We start from the raw sequence: 18,722 nt of genomic DNA, 5'->3' as shown, positions 1-18,722 counted from the left end.
GCGCGTCTGCCAAATATATGAAATATTATTTATAATTTCCCCCCCAAAAAAGTGTCGGGACAAACACAGAAAGTGACGGGGAGCGTCCCAATTAATAGTTTAAAAAAGACTGGCTTTATAGCAAGTGTTATGTCGGTAGCCAAGTGAGCAGCAATACAGAAGACCTAAAATTAAGGGGAAATTATTTAATTAATCAGCTATCATTGTATGTTGATAAAGAAAACTAAAAGCGTTCATATAATGTGATATTAACTTACCTCTGTCTTCTGTTGGCAGTGGCACTGGTCGACCGTTGAAATTTAAAACGTCCTCGCGAGACCAATTTTAACCCAACTGGGTGCTTTGTTATAGAAACAACCCAATAAACGTTAGGAATAACCCAACAGAACGACCCAATATGTTTAACCCAGCTATTGGGTAAAATAAATAACCCAACGTTTTTTGGAGTGCATCTACTGAACTTTCGATTTTGCATATTAGCGGATTAAAACCTGTTAATTGGAGAAATCAAATTTGCTTTAGTAACTAACATTAACAAAGATTGATAAATGCTGTAAAATATTGTTCATGGTTAGTTCATGATAGCTAATGCATTATCCAATGATAATGAACCTTATTGTAAAATGTCACCAAAAATTCTGTCATCATCACTCGCCTTAATGTTGTTCCAAACCGGTCTGACTTTCTATCTTCCGTGGAACTCAAAAGAAGTTAGGGAGAATGTTAGTTTCAGTCTCAATCCACTTTTATTTTATGGGGAAAAAAGATGTAGTGACAGTGAATAGTGACAGCGACTAACATTCTGCCAAAAATCTAATTCTATGTTCCTCAGAAGAGAGAAATTCATACAGGCTTGGTAATGATTTACCATCTTTCTGCACTGTGTTCTTACTCCCTGTCACGTGTAAATGATGATGACGACGATGATGATGATGATGTAGGCTTTTCTTTTTTTTCTTTTCCTATGTCTTTTCATTTGTTTTTGTCTCCGGACAATGATCCAACGAACCATTTACTTGTCCAAAGGACAAGCACATGACAATGCTTAATGTCGTGCCCTGTAATAGTTGTTTTCCCGACGACTGCATAATTCCAGACAGAACGTTTGGAAGAATAAGTCCAAATGGACTTGGTTTCAAAGCTGCAATCTACAGCTCTGGTGTGGTAACATTTTAGCTTTAAGCCGAATGAGAGAAGAGAGTCCATTAACGTGAAGGAGCCGGTATGCCGACTTTGTTTAAAACAGTGGCAATACAACTAACCTAAAAGTTCATCTTAAACACAACAATCCCATCCAGTTTTCTGGGCTGGAAACAAAAAACGCAGTTCTAGATTGGCCTTCCCGATATTTTTTTTGTTTACATTCTGATTCCAATGTCTGAATGTCCTTAATTAAAAGATCAATGCTCTTTGAAAGAGTGTACTTGCATTATTATGCTATTATCATTATATCAGTGGCTTAAAATGACAATAATATAGTTTAAATCGCAATTATTCCTGGGACAATATATTGTCCAACAAAAGTAGTTATCGTGACAGACCTAATTGAGTGCCTTCTTTTTTTAACTCAAAGACTGTGGAAGATTCAGAATCATTTTCAAAGATGAGCCATCAGTTGAGACAACACTAGAAACAGAATATAACTGTTCAAAATTTCTTTTGTTTTTTCCCATTTACACTTATATACACATATAAACATTCACAAATTAAACAAGGTACCTAACTTTGACACAAAAGAACCAAAAATGTAACCGTGATATAAAAATACTATGAAAGTCTTTCAAATAAAAAAGGTGGGCAAGAGTTTTAACTGCCCTAGTGTCAAGTAGCAGCTTAAGCTTTTGTTTCAGAGGGTAACAGATCAAGAATGGAGGCAGAGGACTTGGGCCTCTCTAGAACCACCACAGGTTTCAAGAACTGCAGCTGTTTTATAGCTTGGTCGCCAAAGCCCCTCAAAGCCCTCTCCAAAATGAGTCGGAGATTCTGGATCGAGGTACACTCCCCTTCTGAGATCAAATGTCTCAGAGGTGATGATAGAGACCTGCGGCTTTGAGAGATTGTGGCTCCTCTCTCATTGTTCTCCTTGACTGAGCAGTTCCGTCGTAAACAATCTCTCTGGCGAGGTAGATTTGGCTTGAGGCAGGGATTAGGAACTGCTGCAGTCCACCGCTTGTCATAATTTACCTTTTCTTCCTTCTCCTTAATAAATGACAAGAATGAAGACTCAAAGCCAACTGGTTTGTAAGTTGTAATGTCAAAAGCTCGTGGGGCTAGATTGAGAGTTCGGGGATCCATTGAGATTGGTGAATGAGGGACCAGGGTAGGTGCTTCAGAGAGTTCATTCTTCCATCGGAGAGGCTCCTGGGTTTGGGTCGGAACTGATATGGAATCAGAGGAAGGAATGTTAATGGATTTACTATAACTGTCTTTACTAGAGGGTTCAAATGAACTTTCTTCAACGGCTATTCTGAGGGTAGAGGGTGGCGAGAGGTCCAGTGGTGGAGGACGTATAAGGGGAGGTGCACTTGACTCGGACCTCTCCTTGTGGCTTTGACTCTCCTCAGAAATAGGCTCTTCAGGATGCCCACTTGATTCCCCATAGAGCGAATCATCTGCGGCAATAAGCAAATTGCTGTCAGGGAGTTGCTCCTCTGAATACTCGACCACCTCCTGCCCCTTTGTATCGGTTTTGATCGAATGGAGGCTCATTGGCAGTGACGGGCCACCTGGGGTCGAAGGCTCAGCTTGATACTCCATTTTGAGGACACCATTTGGAATCTGTGTTAACTCAGGTATTGCAGAAACAGCAGATTTCTTTTGTATAATCTCCTCTAGTTTTTCAATAGTGTAAAACAACTTATCCTTATTATCATCCAACAGTTTGCGTGGAACTTTGTGACACCTCATGTAATGTCGCTGCAAACTACGCTTAGACGAGACCACAGAGTCACAGTTCTGTATCATACAAGGAAAGGCCATCGGTAGACAGCGATCTTGGCACATCTGCAAAGCCTCCTCATGTGTTCGGAAGAAAATCAGGTCAAATCCTCCACTTGTTTTGGATGTTGGTTTTATAGATACTTGACATGGCTCTTCTGCGGTTTCTTCAATCAACTCAAAGTTCTTCTCAGATTGAGCAAGTTCCTGGCCTTTGCGGCAGCATCTTAAAGACTGCTTGAGAGTTAGCTTTTTAGAGTCTTTTGAGCATTGAGGGGAGGGTGAGATGATCAGCTTAGTTTGGCATCCACTATTTGACTCTTTCTTAGGTGTACTTTGAAGACGCACCACAAGGGAATCCGATGGATCACAGTGCCTATAGAACACATGTTTTTTATAGCTTGGGATAAACTCACAGTTCACAGCTGTGGCAACTGGATTTGGGGGAGGCTGGTTCCAGTGAAATTGACTTGTGTGCCGCAAGAGGCTGCTGTTGAGATGGTATGATTCATTACAGTTAGCATAGGTACATTTATATCTCGGTATGGGCTCTTCCAATGTGGCTGTTTGTCTTTTTGGTATGCTCTTTGAATTACCATTGCAGGATGTTTTTGAGGGAATTTCCTTTTTGGTAAGGTTGTGCACTCGGCGGTAGTGGCTAGTAAGATTTGAATAGTGGTTAAATTGCTTATTGCATCCATTGTGTTCACATGGAAAACACAACTGTGAGCAATTAGAGTGGTGTACAAACTGAAGGTGGCCAACAAGGCTTTTCTGATTGGTGAAAGCAGCTTTGCAGTTCTTGTGTGTGCAGGGAAAGTGTTTGTTGTATTTGCTGAGGATGTAGCTTAGGTTTTCTTTTGCTACCAAGCGGTGGCTTCCCCTACCATCATCCTTTGAATGATTTACATTAGCATCAGTTTCAGAAGTGACTTTCTGTGGTGATGATAAAAGGCTGCTGCTCTGCCTTTTCTCTTTAGCTTTGACTTTGTCATTTTTCCTATATAGTTTTCCTATATCTCTTTTTTGGCATCTCGGTTGCCATTTGCGCACATCTCTTTGGGATTTAACCTCATCCATCTTCAATGACTGTGACTTCTTCCTCTTCTTTATTTTGGACGAGGACAACAATGGTGCCTCATCACCCAGCTTCTTTTTAAAAGAGCAACTCATCTGTTCAACAACTGCTTTTGTTATGTCATGCATCTGTAGATAATGGACCCTCAACCCTTTTTTATTTTTGTAGCACTTGGAGCAGAGATGGCACTGGAAGGGCCTGAATGTATGAGACCGAAACACCTCCATTTGTTTCACCTGCTCCTCAGAGTAATGGTGGACCTTAATATAGTGCTGCATTAAAGCACGACTAGTAACACTCTGGTAATGGCAATTGTCAGCTTCACAGGTATAAGGCTTGGTTGTGGGCTGCACAAGAAAATCATTTTGTGGTTGATCCTTCTCAAAGAAAGAATCTCTAACATTATCATCAAGTGCTTTGAAAGGCTTCAGTGTTTGAGATTGAAACAACTCCATCTGATTCACCTCCTCCAAAGAGCAACCATGAAATGTTATATAGTGTTGGATTAAAGAAAAGCTAGTAACACTCTGGTATTGGCAGCTTTTTGCTTCACAAGTGTAAGGCTTGATTGGGGGCTGCACAAGTATCTCACTTTGTGGTTCATCCTTCTTCAACACAGATTCTTTGATGTTATCAGGTGTGTGTGGTGATTCTGTTTTGCTGGGCAGTCTCTTTGAACCACTACCTTCCACAGGAGTTCTCAGCTCAGTTTTGTGGTTTGTTGTTGCTTTTGCAGATCTTTTTGAATCTCTACCTTCCACAGGAGTTCTCAACTCAGATTTGTTGTTTGTTGTTGCTTTGGCAGGTCTCTTTGAATCACTACCTTTCACAGGAGTTCTCAGCTCAGTTGTGTTGTTTGTGGTTGCTTTGGCAGATCTCATTGAATCTCTACCTTCCACAGGAGTTCTCAGCTCAGTTGTGTTGTTTGATGTTGCTTTGGGAGATGATCTTGCATTTAAGGTAGAGAGGCAAGTGACCAGTGGCGTGTTAGATCCTGAAACAGTTCTCTGTGAGTTACGCCTAACATATCTGGCACTAGGAGTAATAAGGCTTAGTTGACTTAATCCAAGCATTATCTCAGTTAGTGTTGCACTGAGTTCAGTGTCTGAAAGGGTTGTGTCACAATCTAAAGAACTAGCTGCAGGCGAGACAGCCTTTTCTTGAATAGATTCCTCTGTAGATGACCCATTACCCTGGCCATTTTTATGCAATTCAATGGCTTGATTCTTCAAATGCTTTGCTTGTACTTTTTTTTTGCATATTTGATCCTCTTCATTAAATTCATCTGCATGGGCAATTTTCAAATGCTTATGAAGTTCTCTGGAGTTAGTGAAGGTCCTTCCACACCTTTTTAGGCCACAGGTGAATTTTTTGCCATCAAAGCAGACAGCAACACAGGTCAATGAAACCTTGGATTCTTTGCATTCCGAGGGCTGTGGTGATAAACTTGAACCACTTTTTTGGACACCGTTCTCTAATTCTGTCTTTGACTCAGAGCCCATATCATCTTTTACATTTGGGAGCAAAAGTTTCCTTTTCATTTTTCTCTGCCTCTCAAAGTCTTCCTCTGTAAAAGTGATGTTATGAGTGGCCAAGTGCTTTAGAAATTCTTTGCGCGAGTAGAAAAATTGCTTGCAACCTGAACTGGTGCAAGTGTAAGCAGCATCGCGGAAGTGCTGTGCCTCATGGTGGTAGAGCTGCCCAAGGTCACAGTATGAGAAACTGCAGCCTTTCAACTCGCAGCCGTAGAACAAACGATACCCATGACTATGTTTATGTGCAAGGAGTTCGTTGGTGGTGTTAAAATTAGCTCCACATCCGGTGACCAAACACATGAAAGGACGATCTCCGTAATGGGCCCGACGGTGCTTGCGATTGTGGTAGCCAGTCATAAAGGTTTTCCGGCAAAAAGTGCACTTCTCCCGGCGATCTTTCATCTCCAGATAATGTTTCAAGTTGGGGTCATCATTATCATGCTCATTTTTTATGTGTATACCCATGTACTTGAAAAGCTTAAACTTCTTTGAGCAGCCAGTGGCTGGACACTGGTAAACATCACGATCCTGTAATTTTAAGTATGTGTTGATGTAGTCAAATGTGATATAATCATTTTCTTCTTGGTTTTTAGGCACACTAGCTGCTTGCTCTAATATATGTTCTAATACAACAGGGTCATGGGTGGACTGATAGTACATGGCAAGGGAAGGGTCTAAAGGAATTTGACCAGGCTCTAGGTCATCGAAACCATCCTCTTTAAAATCTTTTTTCTGGTCCACCTTCTTCTTTACTTTTTTCTTTTTCCAGTGACGGGCCTTTGTAGGCATCTTAATGTGCTTTTTAGAGTGTGCCACAAACTCCTTTCGAATTTTGAACTCTTGTAGACATATAGGGCACCTCCACACACCATTCTCCATATGTTTTTTGGTGTGGTGACTGATTCGTGACTCAACCACTTCTTTATGGCATATCTGGCAAAGAAACTTACACTTCTGACCTTGTGCTTTTTTCTTCAAGACTTTTTGTTCCTTCGTTGTATCTGTTTTTTCCTCTGTCTGCTCTTGTTCATTGCTGCTAAATCCATTGATTATTGCACACTTATCTCCCTCCTCCTCTGCCGCTTCATTCAAAACTGCTCCTAAATTATACAGCTCCTCAGGTGCTGCTTCATCCTCCACCTCCTCCTCAGGTTCTAGCCCCAGTAATCGCATGCAGTGCCGCTTCAAAGTTTTCCAGTCCCAAAATTCAGGGTCAAAGGGCCAGTGTGCTTTCAGAGCAAGTAGCAGTTCACAGCGCAGGGAATTTGGAATAATGGCATTTTCCTCATTGTATTTTTGATCAGGAAGTGTGTAGAGGTCCTTAAGGACATCAAAGGCCTCCTGGGCAGGGCTTAAGAGGAATTCTGTGAGCTGGCAGGCCCGTATCATCTCCAGATCCTCAGGAAGGAGACAGGCAACCATTTTGCAGACCATTGTTTTAGAGTCTATATCTTCTTGCTTTGGAAGCCGAAGAGCTTTCACACACAGTTCAACCGATACTGCTAAGCCAAGGTGCATTGTCTGAAAAATACAAAAAAAGAAGAAAGATTCAGAAGCAGCCATACCTAGATTAAATATTAGAAAATAAAAATAAGTGTATTAACCTCTGTCTGAATTACACGAATGAGGAAAAGAAGAGGGTAGATAGTCTTGGCAATGGCTCCAAACTGCAGGCAGCGTTCAAGAAACGATTCAAGGGACTCATCAATTCTTTTCTGCAGTTTGCTCCAAAGAAGTGTTAACTCCCTGAGAGACATCACAGAAAACAGAAGTTCTATTAGAGAGATGTACATTGAAAATTAATCTCCCCATTCTTGTCATTCCTCTAAAGATCATCTATGCTGATGTCCTGTGGACCAACTATGATGCCACTGACTACAAAAGTTTTGGTCCTGAACATTTAGATTTTCATCTGTCCCGTGTGTATGCTGTCAAATGTATAAAAAGTGTCAAATATGTATTGGAAACACATTGTGAGCTGATCACTTTAACCCCATTTGGAGGTGGTCAGAGAAGGGACTAAATATAAGGGAAACTATATTGTTTTGTTCTGGTTCCGGTGTTCTGAGGATTTGTGCTACCCATCGATATGTGCTACTTACTGGTTATGCGCATGTGCAGACTCACAGTTTTGTTCTGCTTTACCACGCCCATAAATCTATGTATGCATCCTTGCTGTGGAGACTTGACGGTGAGCATTGCAATATCTTTAATCCTTTTTTTATTACATAATTTGACATGTGAACGTGTAAATGTTAGCATGCACACCTTATTTTCAGCATAATATAGCAATTAGCTATTTGTGCAACATACACGTGCAAAAAGTGCCAGAGTGTGTGAAATGTGTACAAAGTAGGTAGCAGCACTTGACACATAAGTAATCAGAATGTGCTAATGTTCATGTAGTGTGATATGGCGTGAGGCTTTAAAATAAATAAATAAATGTACTGTTTTGCCAGATTCAGAGTACTTTCATCATTTATTTAGTTTCAAAAAACTGGCAGCATTATTTGATGGGGCACGTTGGTCTATCAAAATATGCAACTCCTGACATCTTAAAGATGCTATTACAGAATATGCTGCTCCTGACATCTTGAAGGCATAATTACAAAATATCTCAACATACTCTCCATATTCATAAGGTGCATATGGAGTGAGTAGTGATGTAAAATAAAGTGAATTTGCACTGGGAGCATTATTTGATAGGGCACGTTGGTCTATCAAAATATGCAACTCCTTACATCTTGAAGACATTATTATGTAGTATTGATTTTTCTAATGACAGTGAACATAAGGTAAATATTCATGTGTTAAAAAATGCTAACTACCATATGAATATTTGTACGGTCAGCCAGCTGAACAAGAATAACTGAAAGTTTCAGTTAGGAAAGGTGTGCTTTGACAGGTCAAAGATGAATATTTTATGATAATTTTTACTTTTCACACAGTTTTAAAAATAAAAACAGTACAGTATACAGTACTCATAACTTATAATTTTATTATAATTGGTACATCATATAATATACAATAATGTCATTTTTACTTGTTATATCAAATGTGATAATTGCTGGTTCATTTAAAATATAAAAATATGCTCCCCATACACTTACCCTGTTTTAAATTAAATAACGATGTCTTAATATTGTGAGATTTACATCATTATGGAAACAGTAGCTAGAGAATGAATCGACATTCTCTGTGATCGATTCGCGCTTGCGTAGCATTTTTCGACAAGGCAGCACAAATCGTCAGACTCTGCTATTGATTCGCGCTACGGTAGCATTTTTCGACAAGGCAGCACAAATCGTCAGAACACCGGCATTCCGCCACTTCCTTTCCAATTACCAGTAACCGGTAAGAATTAAATTAAAGAATGGTTAATGATGTTCTTTTTTTTTTTTTACATTAAACATTACACATGACATTACTCTGTTCTAAGTGTTACGAGATCTCTCAAGAAAAAAGGGACCTGGGGGCCGCATGCAAAAAACTTCAGAAATGCTCCTAAGAATAGTCTTAATCTTTGACTTAAGTGTAGCAAAACTAGTCTTAGTCTTAGCAAAGAGTAGGACTTGTGTAAGAGTAGGAGCTTTTTATAAAGATGCTAAAAGCAACCAAGACTGATACTTTGGTGCTGACTGAGGTGACAATTAAAGTTTTTGAAATAAGGACTATAGTGATGTCTATCAAAATGGTATCCCTCAAACACTGAATCAGCCTGTAGAGAGCCTGCAAGGGTAATATGTTCCAGCTGGTATGACATCATTAAATCACTCGTGATTTAATATACAACACACTATAAAACAATATTTTGATAATATTTGTTTTTGTTGAATAATTATTTGATTAATCAAAGGACAAAGCCAAATTTAATTTCTTGTCTTTTAAAACAGTATTCCACATCTTGCCAAATGTTGTTCGCAAACAATGTGCAAATTGAAGGTTACAAAAAATCGAAATGCTAAATCTTGCAATATAAATAGAAGAAATATAAAGAAATATAAATAGAAGGACAATTTAAATCATGAAATGAAATAATAAACCAAACGGTTATTATCCCATTACAGTTACAAATAAAGCACGATTCAATTTAGTGATCAATTTGACATTCAACATATCAACAATATTGTAATGTGGATCTCTATACTTGGTTACTTCACACCATTATTATATATATATATATATTTTTTTTTTTTGGACAAGTTGTTTTACAAACTGAGAATGGAAACATTCATGTCTTTGAGTTTATACAATTTACAAATAAGAATAAATCAGTACAATTTAAGTTATATGCTTGGGTTAAACATTGAAGCACATTCAATTGCAGAAGGAATCTGTTAAAGCACCGAACACCACAAACAAAACTATGAGCTTAAATGTTTTATATAATGCTTGGGTTGGGCTCTTTTCAGATGCAGCTCTGTACCATTTTTAAATGTCTTTTTTCCCCCCATCAAAACACATTTCCCTACTGTAATATGGGATCACTGATGTAGGTTGCAGTGTTAGTGAAAAGATATTCAACTAATCATAATTGAATTAATTGATGATGATTTTAATCATTGATTTTATAATTTTTGTGATATTTAGTTTTTATTAATTAGTTGTTGCAGCCCTCTGAAAGCTTGTATGTATCCCATAACATTTTTAAATGCATAATTCACAACAAAGATTTTCAATGTATTCATTAAATTAAAAAATGTGCTGCAATAAAAAAAAAAATATTGATTGATTTCATTTTGCCTAACTATGAAACACATTTGGCTAAATTCCTCTATCATAAGTCCAACACAATCTTTGTTGTGAAGTGTGTTCTTCATATTATGCGAGCAAATCATTAATTTAATTATTTCAATTTATTTTAATTATTTGTTTTAGTTACAGATCTGCTTCTCGGTCAGAACCCGGCAGCATTAAATCTATATTAATAGATCATATCTAACAATAAATCATTGAAGTCTCTGAGTGAACTGAGAAATTTACTTTCTTGCTCAATATTTTTCCTTGTATTAACCATGCATGTATAAGTAGTAATTATATATATAGTTGTCTAAAAGTTCTTCAGCATGTCACAGAAGCTTCATCCACAACATGCATTAAGGCAAAGAAATGTGTAATCTAGCGGTTTCCTTCAGAATCAAAGCACATGCTTGTGTTCAACTAAAAGAGAGAAGCCTAATTTTTTGGGGCAACAGGTAGTGGGGTGTAATTTTAAAAAAGTATTGTGATAAACCATTTAGACTTTGGTTTCATGAAAAAAATTATCGGAATGAAAATAACCAGTTTTAACCAGTTGCCAACATTTAAAAATAAAGTTTTTGGTCCAGAACCATTGAAAGGGACTTAAGGTGTAAACACAGAGGCAAAAGGTATAAATCATACACATGATGTAAAATCATAAATTTCTGAAAAGGAGTGATTCAAACAGGTCCTCACCAGGTGCAGTACAAGCTCTCCTGTTGTAGCTGTTGTGTCAAATAGGTGGTGCACAAGATCAAGGCAGTGTTCTCATCTCCTTCAGTGTCCATGTTGCAAATAATGTCCAGGATATCTTTCCCATCTATTCTAGAAATCTAGAAATAGAAATATATGTATAAGAAAGTTATTGCACTGACTATATCCTCTAAAAACAACAACAAATGGAAAATCTTAAAGCTGGATGGCACTTTGGTACTTTACCTCTATTATTGCTTCCTCACTAGGGAGTTGCTGGCACAGTTGGGTGACAAAGGTTTGCCGAAAGGTGGCCTGGTTGGGCAGGAGGCTACAGTTAGCACAGGCTTTGTTGAGGATCAGGGCCTTCTCTACCTCCCCTACTTTCTCCAGGTGTTTGATCCTCATTTCCATGAAACCATCTCCCTCCAAAGCAAGATAGGCATTCACTGTTCCAGAAGAAGACAATGGTAAATAAACAACTGATAGTGTTTAACAGTAGATGTCAAAACTGTCAGAAGCTATGAATTGTCATGTTAAGCCAGCACCATGCTAGCCGATGTCCAGGTGGGAGCTTAATTTACATAATCGCCAGCCAGTAGGGAAAAGACCAATCGCGCATTAGCGTCTACAAGCAGGAGGTCATTATTTACTTGACAGTCGGATTCCCTGCGGAGTTAATGGCTTTAAAAACAGTAAAAGCACATCAAGCTTGCTTTAAAAAAATTGTTCTGTCAACAAGGTGTCAAGCGACCAATGAGCTTCTTCTTTACAAAAGAACGGACAAGTAGTCAAGCTGATCTCAACATTTTTAACTGTGATCACACTCACAGCCTTAGTGATTGTCACCAAGTGTTTTTCCTACAATGATAAAGAAATCACAGAGCGGAGACACAACAGTCTGTTTTTATCAAACATAATTATTTTACTCACTGAAAAACAGTTTGCAAGTATGAAACCTTCAGCCAAAACAGAGTTGTTTGGAGTCTGCAAGTGTGGTGCCGGCTTTACATGCTAGTGATGGTCATGATGGTAAACATACTGTATATTTCAGAGTTAATTTTAATACTCGCTTCTTTAAATCCATTTAAAGACTACAGACTGGTCATTGCGTCTCATCTCGCAATATCCTTAAGCTATACACATAGGCCTAATGGTATGTAATAATATGTCAGCACGCCTACACAACTGAACAGAACAAACCCGAGAAAGAGCACAAATCTCTTCATAGACAGACTCGATTTTCACTTGCAATGTATGGTGGCCATATGAACAACATTGCAATATGGAATTACTGACCCTCATCAGGTTCTGTGGGCTGGCCGGTAAGAAGCGAGACCAGGACAGGGTTATTCCATGCTCCCCCCTCTCCTGTGATGTTCAGCAGGGCCTGCAAATCTGTACTGCCATACTGCAGCATGGCCTCATGGGCTGCCTGTAAAGAGAGACAAACCACAGTGCTGTTAGAGCCTGATTATGTTACTCCCTTCTGTTCCATATTCAGCTTTTCAGCGATGGCTTGAGGCCCCAGTACACTTCTTTTTTTTTTCTGCGTTACGGACCGACTGTGTTGCTCTTTCAACTGCAAGCAAATACAAATGCGTTCGGTGCATGCCCACTACAGTTTCTCATCCCACCGTGGGATGAGAAACTCTGTGGTGATGACAAAATTTGCATCATACATACAGTATGCGGAGCAATCAGCAACGTGGACAACTGAAGTATACTCAGACCTTTACACACAACAAAGTCAACTTAGTGCCATAAAAGCCAATTATTTGATCTTACCTGAACTGAACCATGGAACTGCAGCCAGGCTTCATACGGTATTTCATTATGAGGCACTGACAGCAACAATTCAAGGCAACTCCTGGAGATGACAAAAGGATTTAAAAACATTAGCTCAACCATAGTAGGCCATATTAACATTACATATCACCATATTCAATGATGTACATTTTGTTGTCCAACATATTTTTTAAATATTAAAGTCTTAACATTATATATTAGTGTACTAATAAGAGCACTCACAATGCAAGTCTTTTGAGCACAAGGGTAACATTTGGGGAGTCAGCTGTGAGATGTGGCCTGGCAGCAGCGAAACAGTTTATGGACAGACAGTAGACTTCCAACAGAGGCAATCCATGTTCCAATGAATTTCTGCTCCCAGCATAGTGCATTAGAGCCTAAAAGAACAGACCATGCAAATTCATTAAAAAAATCTTTGGGGTGAATTCTTTCAGCCATTAAAATTCAGATACAAATATCAAAATATACCAACAACAATAAAGATTAAAAAAAATATCAAAATGCAATCTGTTAAAGCATAGCCTTCATTTGAGTTTAATACTTCAACAATTATTGGGCAGCATTATGTTCAAGAAAGAAACCCGAGCCTGTCTGACACATGCTGTCTCTACCACAAGTCTACAGGTCCACACAAGGGAGCATCAGAGGAGAAACCCCTGATACAGCACTCCATCTGTGCTGGGGCGCTTTGATTGGACCTTTGGGATGGAAGCAGATGCAACCTGAGCACAGTGCAAATACATGCAAAACTTCCCCTTTTACAAACATTGAGCCACAAGATGTTAATTCCCAGCTGATGTCTTATTATAGGGAATGAGAGAGGAAATGTCATGCATGCCATATTTAACCTCTCAGACTAATATTAGAAGAGCCTCCCTCTGGGTAACTGGGTATAGCCTCTGCCAACCAGATTCACCTCAGAACACCTGTGGTGCTTCCTTTTGAGACTTTCGCAGTCTAAAGCAGAGGAAAAACTCTTTGTTAAATAATTATTCTTCCAATGCCACAATCAGTCTAAATATTAAAATACAATGCAAGGCAGCACAACCAGCCTAACTGTCTACACCAAATCACAATTAACAGCTTAAATCAGCCTTAGCTGGTTGCTCTACTAGGTTCTTAGCAGATTGGACTGTTTGTAGGGGGGCAACATTTCTTAGTTTAAACAATTTAATTAATATTTTTAGTAAATTAACACAGTTTTTAGTTCATTTAATTTGTATTTTCAGCAGATTTGTTTAATGTGAATTGCCAAGGAGCCAAGAAAAGGCGTTTTACACATCATGATTTTATTTTGTATTATTAACCCGTTTTGTATGATTGATGTCTGTTCCAATGAATTTGAAACCGATAATAGATTTCAACATGCGATTTACTACTCAGACAAGTGTAATCGCCAGTTCCCATTCAAACCAATGTCCCACTTTAACATGGACAACCATGTTACCCTGTGAAACGGTTAAAATCGCTCTTAAACTGTAAAATTAATTTGAACAGACATCGATGAAAAAAAATCAGTTTAATAATGATGCCAACAATTTTATAATGTGCAAAACGTCTTTTCTTTGCTCCTTGACAATTCACATTAAACGCATCTGCTGAAAAGGCAAGTAAAAATTGTCACGTGCACATCCCCAGTTGATCCATAACATCTGCATGAGACTAGATAAACACAACCGAGCCCCACCCCATCCAAACGTGCTGTACCCCCAAACTGCTACCTACAAAAGATATATCCGTTTAAATGATTTAGCGTGGAAATGGCGTTTAAAGAAGTCCGTCCGAATCGATTCTTCATAAACATGTGTTGTTACTAACCACATAGAGACACGCTTATATCGTCCCTTACTAGGGACCAGGGGAAGCCGTGCAACAAACTGACGCGGAAAATCAACCAATCAACTCATCTAAATACATCTAGCAATTTGTAATGGACAACTAGAAGGCTGCAACATTTCTATTTTGCTGCTTATCGACCATGCATATTACCACAATCCGCCAGCAGTAGTTTCGCGTTAGCATGGCTCTTCCTGAGAGGCCCACACATTGATTTCACTAGCTTGCAGGTTGTAGCCACAACTTGCCTCTGTGGTCAGCTAACGCAAGCCACCACACGCGCTGGATTGTTGCATAAATATTTCACATAAACGCAGCCGTTTTTAACAGCACGTACCTGGCAGAAGTTATTGCAATACACTGTGGACGATTCTTCGGAAACGTCTTGCTGCCGAAGCTCGGCCTCGAGCTGCTGAAGGGTGGCTTGCAGACCCTCCATGGCGAAAAACGTGTCTTCGTCGAGCAGCAGGCTGGCTCGGCCGCTCCAGTCGAGCTCCGCTTCTGTGTTCTCATCCGCCATGTTCACTGGCAGCCACGGCGCGTACGCACACATACAGTCATGTGATGGTGAAGGGCCTCCTGCTCCAGCTGGGACTGAGCTGCAAGGGACTCCCCCCTCCAAGTTGACACGCATCAACCTCCCTAGTTTTAAGTATCTATCTATCTATTTTTTTATTTTTATTTTTTAGGAAAATTTTGAATGTGTGCTAACAAACTATATTTATTGTTATATTTTATTTTAAATATTTGAAAATGTAAAGAATAAGTCTTTAAATGTAATGGATAGTTCACCCAAAAAGGAAAATGATCCTCATCCTCATGCCTTCTCAGATACGCAAGACTTTATTGTTTCTGCAGAACACAAATGGAGATTTTTAGAATTTCTCAGCTCTGTAGGTCCATACAGTATTAGTGAACGATGTCCAGAACTCTGAAGGACCAAAATGGACACAAAGACAGCATAAAAGCAATCCAGACAACTCCAGTTTTTAAATCAATATCTTCAGAAGCAATATGATAACTGTGAGTGAGAAACAGGTCAATGTGTATATCCTTTTTTACTATAAATCTACACTTTCACATTCTGGTGTGGAATTGACTATCACTTTTACATTCAGTCACCTACTGGTTGGGGCTGGTCAAAGGTGGATATTATTAAATATGAATCTGTTTACCTTCACCCACACATAACACTTCTAAAGACATTGATCAAACCACTGGAGTCATAGGGATAACATTTATGCTGCCTTTATATCTTTTTTGGACCTTCTACGTTCTGATCACCATTCACTTACATTGTGAGGACCAACAGAGCAACCTGAGATATTCTTCTAAAAATCTTGTGTTCTGCAGAAGTCACACATCTGGGATAGCATGAAGGTGAGTAAACGATGAAAGAATTTACATTTTTGGGTGAAATATCTCTAGTTATTAATAATACAGGACAAATCATATACACAAGAAAAAAATAGGCTTTTGTAGACTGAATTTCTCACATTTTTAGATAAAAAGCACTTAAAATATGTAACATCTGAAAATAGCATTTTCTGTATAAAATTATTTTCTCTGGCAACTAATATTAATCTGAATATGTAAATACCTCCTTTTCTGTTCTTGTGGCATTGAAAAAAGAGAAAACTATAGGCTATTTTAAAATAAAAATTGTATTGAATGAAACAATTATTTCTTCATAAAGAAAGAGAAATACGAGATTTTGAAAAACAACATATAGACCCCCATAATTATTGTAGCCTATCTTTTTTATACAACACATAACAAAATATATTTCAATTACCCACAAGAAACAAAAAAAAAAATGTTAATAATATTTATTGACCAACATGTGTACAAATTGGTCGACTACACAAAAATCGCTCACAGAGGATAATTTTTGAATGTTTAAATGCACAATACAGTACAAATTTAATACATAAAAATCACATCTGATCTGGCATCCAGTTCTTTAAAAATGTCCTATTAACAGTGCACAAGCCTTGTTGCTGAATTTCGTCAGTACTTCATTGTCCTCAAAATAAAACACAGAAAGATTTCCATATCACACGGGTGTATAACAGCTAATTCCGTGTTGAATTGAAATGGCCTCAACTCACTCTGTGTTTACAACTATACATGAGGGCGCGAGCACACGCTGCACTTCTCGGGTGAGATACCGGTGGTGTCCACTGTATATATATATAGGCCTATATATATATATGTATATATATATATATATATATATATATATATATATATATATATATATATATATATATATATATATATATATATGTATATGTATATGTATATATGTATATATGTATATATGTATATATATATAATTTTGAAGATAATAAAGATGAAAAACATTTAAACCAAGCCTTTGTTTTATTAATCAGCTTTAGAAGGTTCATATCGCACTGTGAGTGTATGTGAATAAGGGAGAGACCAAGTTGTTCTCGGAAGAGTGCGTGAGAAGGCGGCACTTGTTAATGCAGAAATAATGCAAAGGTACGAGCTTCAAATCTGAAGATTTTTTAATGGAACATATTATGCGCATATGCCCTGTTTTCTCAGGTGTTTCCTCGAACCTTAAAAAGCGACCAGTTGGGATTTCTAGATTCCCTAAATGTCCGCGATTTAGCTGATTTCATATTTAACTCCTCAACAAAAAAACGTAATTAAATCTAGCGCATCATAGCCTATACGTGAACTCTCTCTCTCTCTGCGTGCTGTATGTCAGTCTCTCTCTCTCTTTCATACACACACACACACACACACACACACACACACACACACACACACACACACACACACACACACACACACACACACACACACACACACAAACAACAACAACAACAACAACAACAACAACAACAAAAACCACCATTCACCATGACGCTTGTGCCAGGCTATGTGCATGTCGAGGCCACATGAAGTGTCCAACGACTGCTGGCAGGAGGTCAGGGGACAGATCCAACAGGTGACACGGGTCGACTGACTGAGATGACTGGCTGATGCACCACCTGTGCCCTCTACTGGGCCAACTTGCTGTGGTTTAGCCACCCAGCGCTCTGCTCGTTGTTGTGAGGGTCGCTCCTCTGCCCTCCATTGTTGTTGGAAGGTGACTGCCTCCAACTGGCCAGTAGCGTCTTTCACAAGCCTCCTCCAGTCATCAGCAAGTCCACTCATCTCCACATCCTCCTGTACCACATCACTCCATCTCTTCTCCAGCCCGTGCCGCGCCCGCTTAGCCCCTTCTATCCGGCCTGAACAAAAGCTGTTTAGGCATGCGGTGGCCGGGCATGCGGGCTACATGACCCAGCCAATGCAACCTTGCTTGCCGGAGGAGCTCACTGATGGGACTTTGTCCACATCTTTCAAGGATTTGTGAGCTCCTCACACAATCCACCCTGGTTAAACCCAGGATGGATCTTAGGCTGCAGGCCAGCCTAAATGTTTCTAACCAGCGAAGATGTTCCATTAGGGGGGTCCACGTTTCACAAGCATAGAGAAGGGAGGGAATGACCGTGGCCGAGAATACCTGAAGCTTCGTGTGGAGTGACAAACCAGGTAGATTCCACACAGCGTTACGCAACCAATGAAAAGATAATGCCGCTCGACTGATTCGGAGTGAGACCTCTACTGTCATAAGCACACTGCCCAGGTATGGAAAACACTCCACTCTCTTCACAACTGCCCCATCACCAATTGGGAGCTGTGGGGGTGGAGTGTCCGATGGTACATAACACCCAGGCAGGTGCTTAGTTTCGGTTGGGGTAATGGTAAGGCCCCATCTCTTAGTGGCAAGTTCCAGGTTCGTCAGTAGCGCCTCTAACTCCTCCTCTGAGTGAGCAACAATCACCAGATCATCAGCATACATAATATGGTTGATCAATAGGGACCCATCCCTTGACCGCACCCAGGCATTGATCAGCCTCCCATTATATTCAGATGGAAATTCCTCCAGTACAGCCATCGAAGGCTTCACGAACCACGTGGACGAAATAGATATTAAAAAATGTTGGAGCTAGAGGACATCCCTGTCGCACTCCAAGGTGAACAGGGAATGGCTCCGACTCCCGGCCACGTAG

The 18,722-nt window shown here is 39.3% G+C and overlaps 1 protein-coding gene across 1 annotated transcript; it reads right to left on the bottom strand.

Annotated features, from left to right (window-relative positions):
- Nucleotides 1-1,649: 1,649 nt before the first annotated feature.
- LOC127662864 (zinc finger protein Rlf-like) lies at nucleotides 1,650-15,172 on the bottom strand. Its single transcript, XM_052154247.1, has 8 exons — nucleotides 14,966-15,172; nucleotides 13,015-13,169; nucleotides 12,772-12,853; nucleotides 12,283-12,418; nucleotides 11,230-11,432; nucleotides 10,987-11,123; nucleotides 7,155-7,296; nucleotides 1,650-7,071 (listed from the first exon to the last, which is right to left on the bottom strand). Exons 1-8 carry the CDS (start codon nucleotides 15,146-15,148, stop codon nucleotides 1,834-1,836), a joined length of 6,276 nt encoding a protein of 2,091 aa, XP_052010207.1. The 5' UTR covers nucleotides 15,149-15,172; the 3' UTR covers nucleotides 1,650-1,833.
- Nucleotides 15,173-18,722: the final 3,550 nt, after the last annotated feature.

Source organism: Xyrauchen texanus, chromosome 22 (assembly GCF_025860055.1).
Source record: "Xyrauchen texanus isolate HMW12.3.18 chromosome 22, RBS_HiC_50CHRs, whole genome shotgun sequence".
NCBI lineage: Eukaryota > Metazoa > Chordata > Actinopteri > Cypriniformes > Catostomidae > Xyrauchen > Xyrauchen texanus.
Note: the sequence above shows the minus strand (reverse complement) of the source record. Positions and strands in the feature narration are given on the sequence as shown.

Bases quoted from the DNA above. Each gene is read 5' to 3' on its own strand.
- LOC127662864 (XM_052154247.1), bottom strand. From the start codon at position 15,148: ATGGCGGATGAGAACACAGAAGCGGAGCTCGACTGGAGCGGCCGAGCC. The intron at 13,170-14,965 runs GTACGTGCTGTT...CTGTTCTTTTAG, and splicing joins ATTGCAATAACTTCTGCCAG to GCTCTAATGCACTATGCTGG. The intron at 11,433-12,282 runs GTCAGTAATTCC...CTTCTGGAACAG, and splicing joins GCCCACAGAACCTGATGAGG to TGAATGCCTATCTTGCTTTG.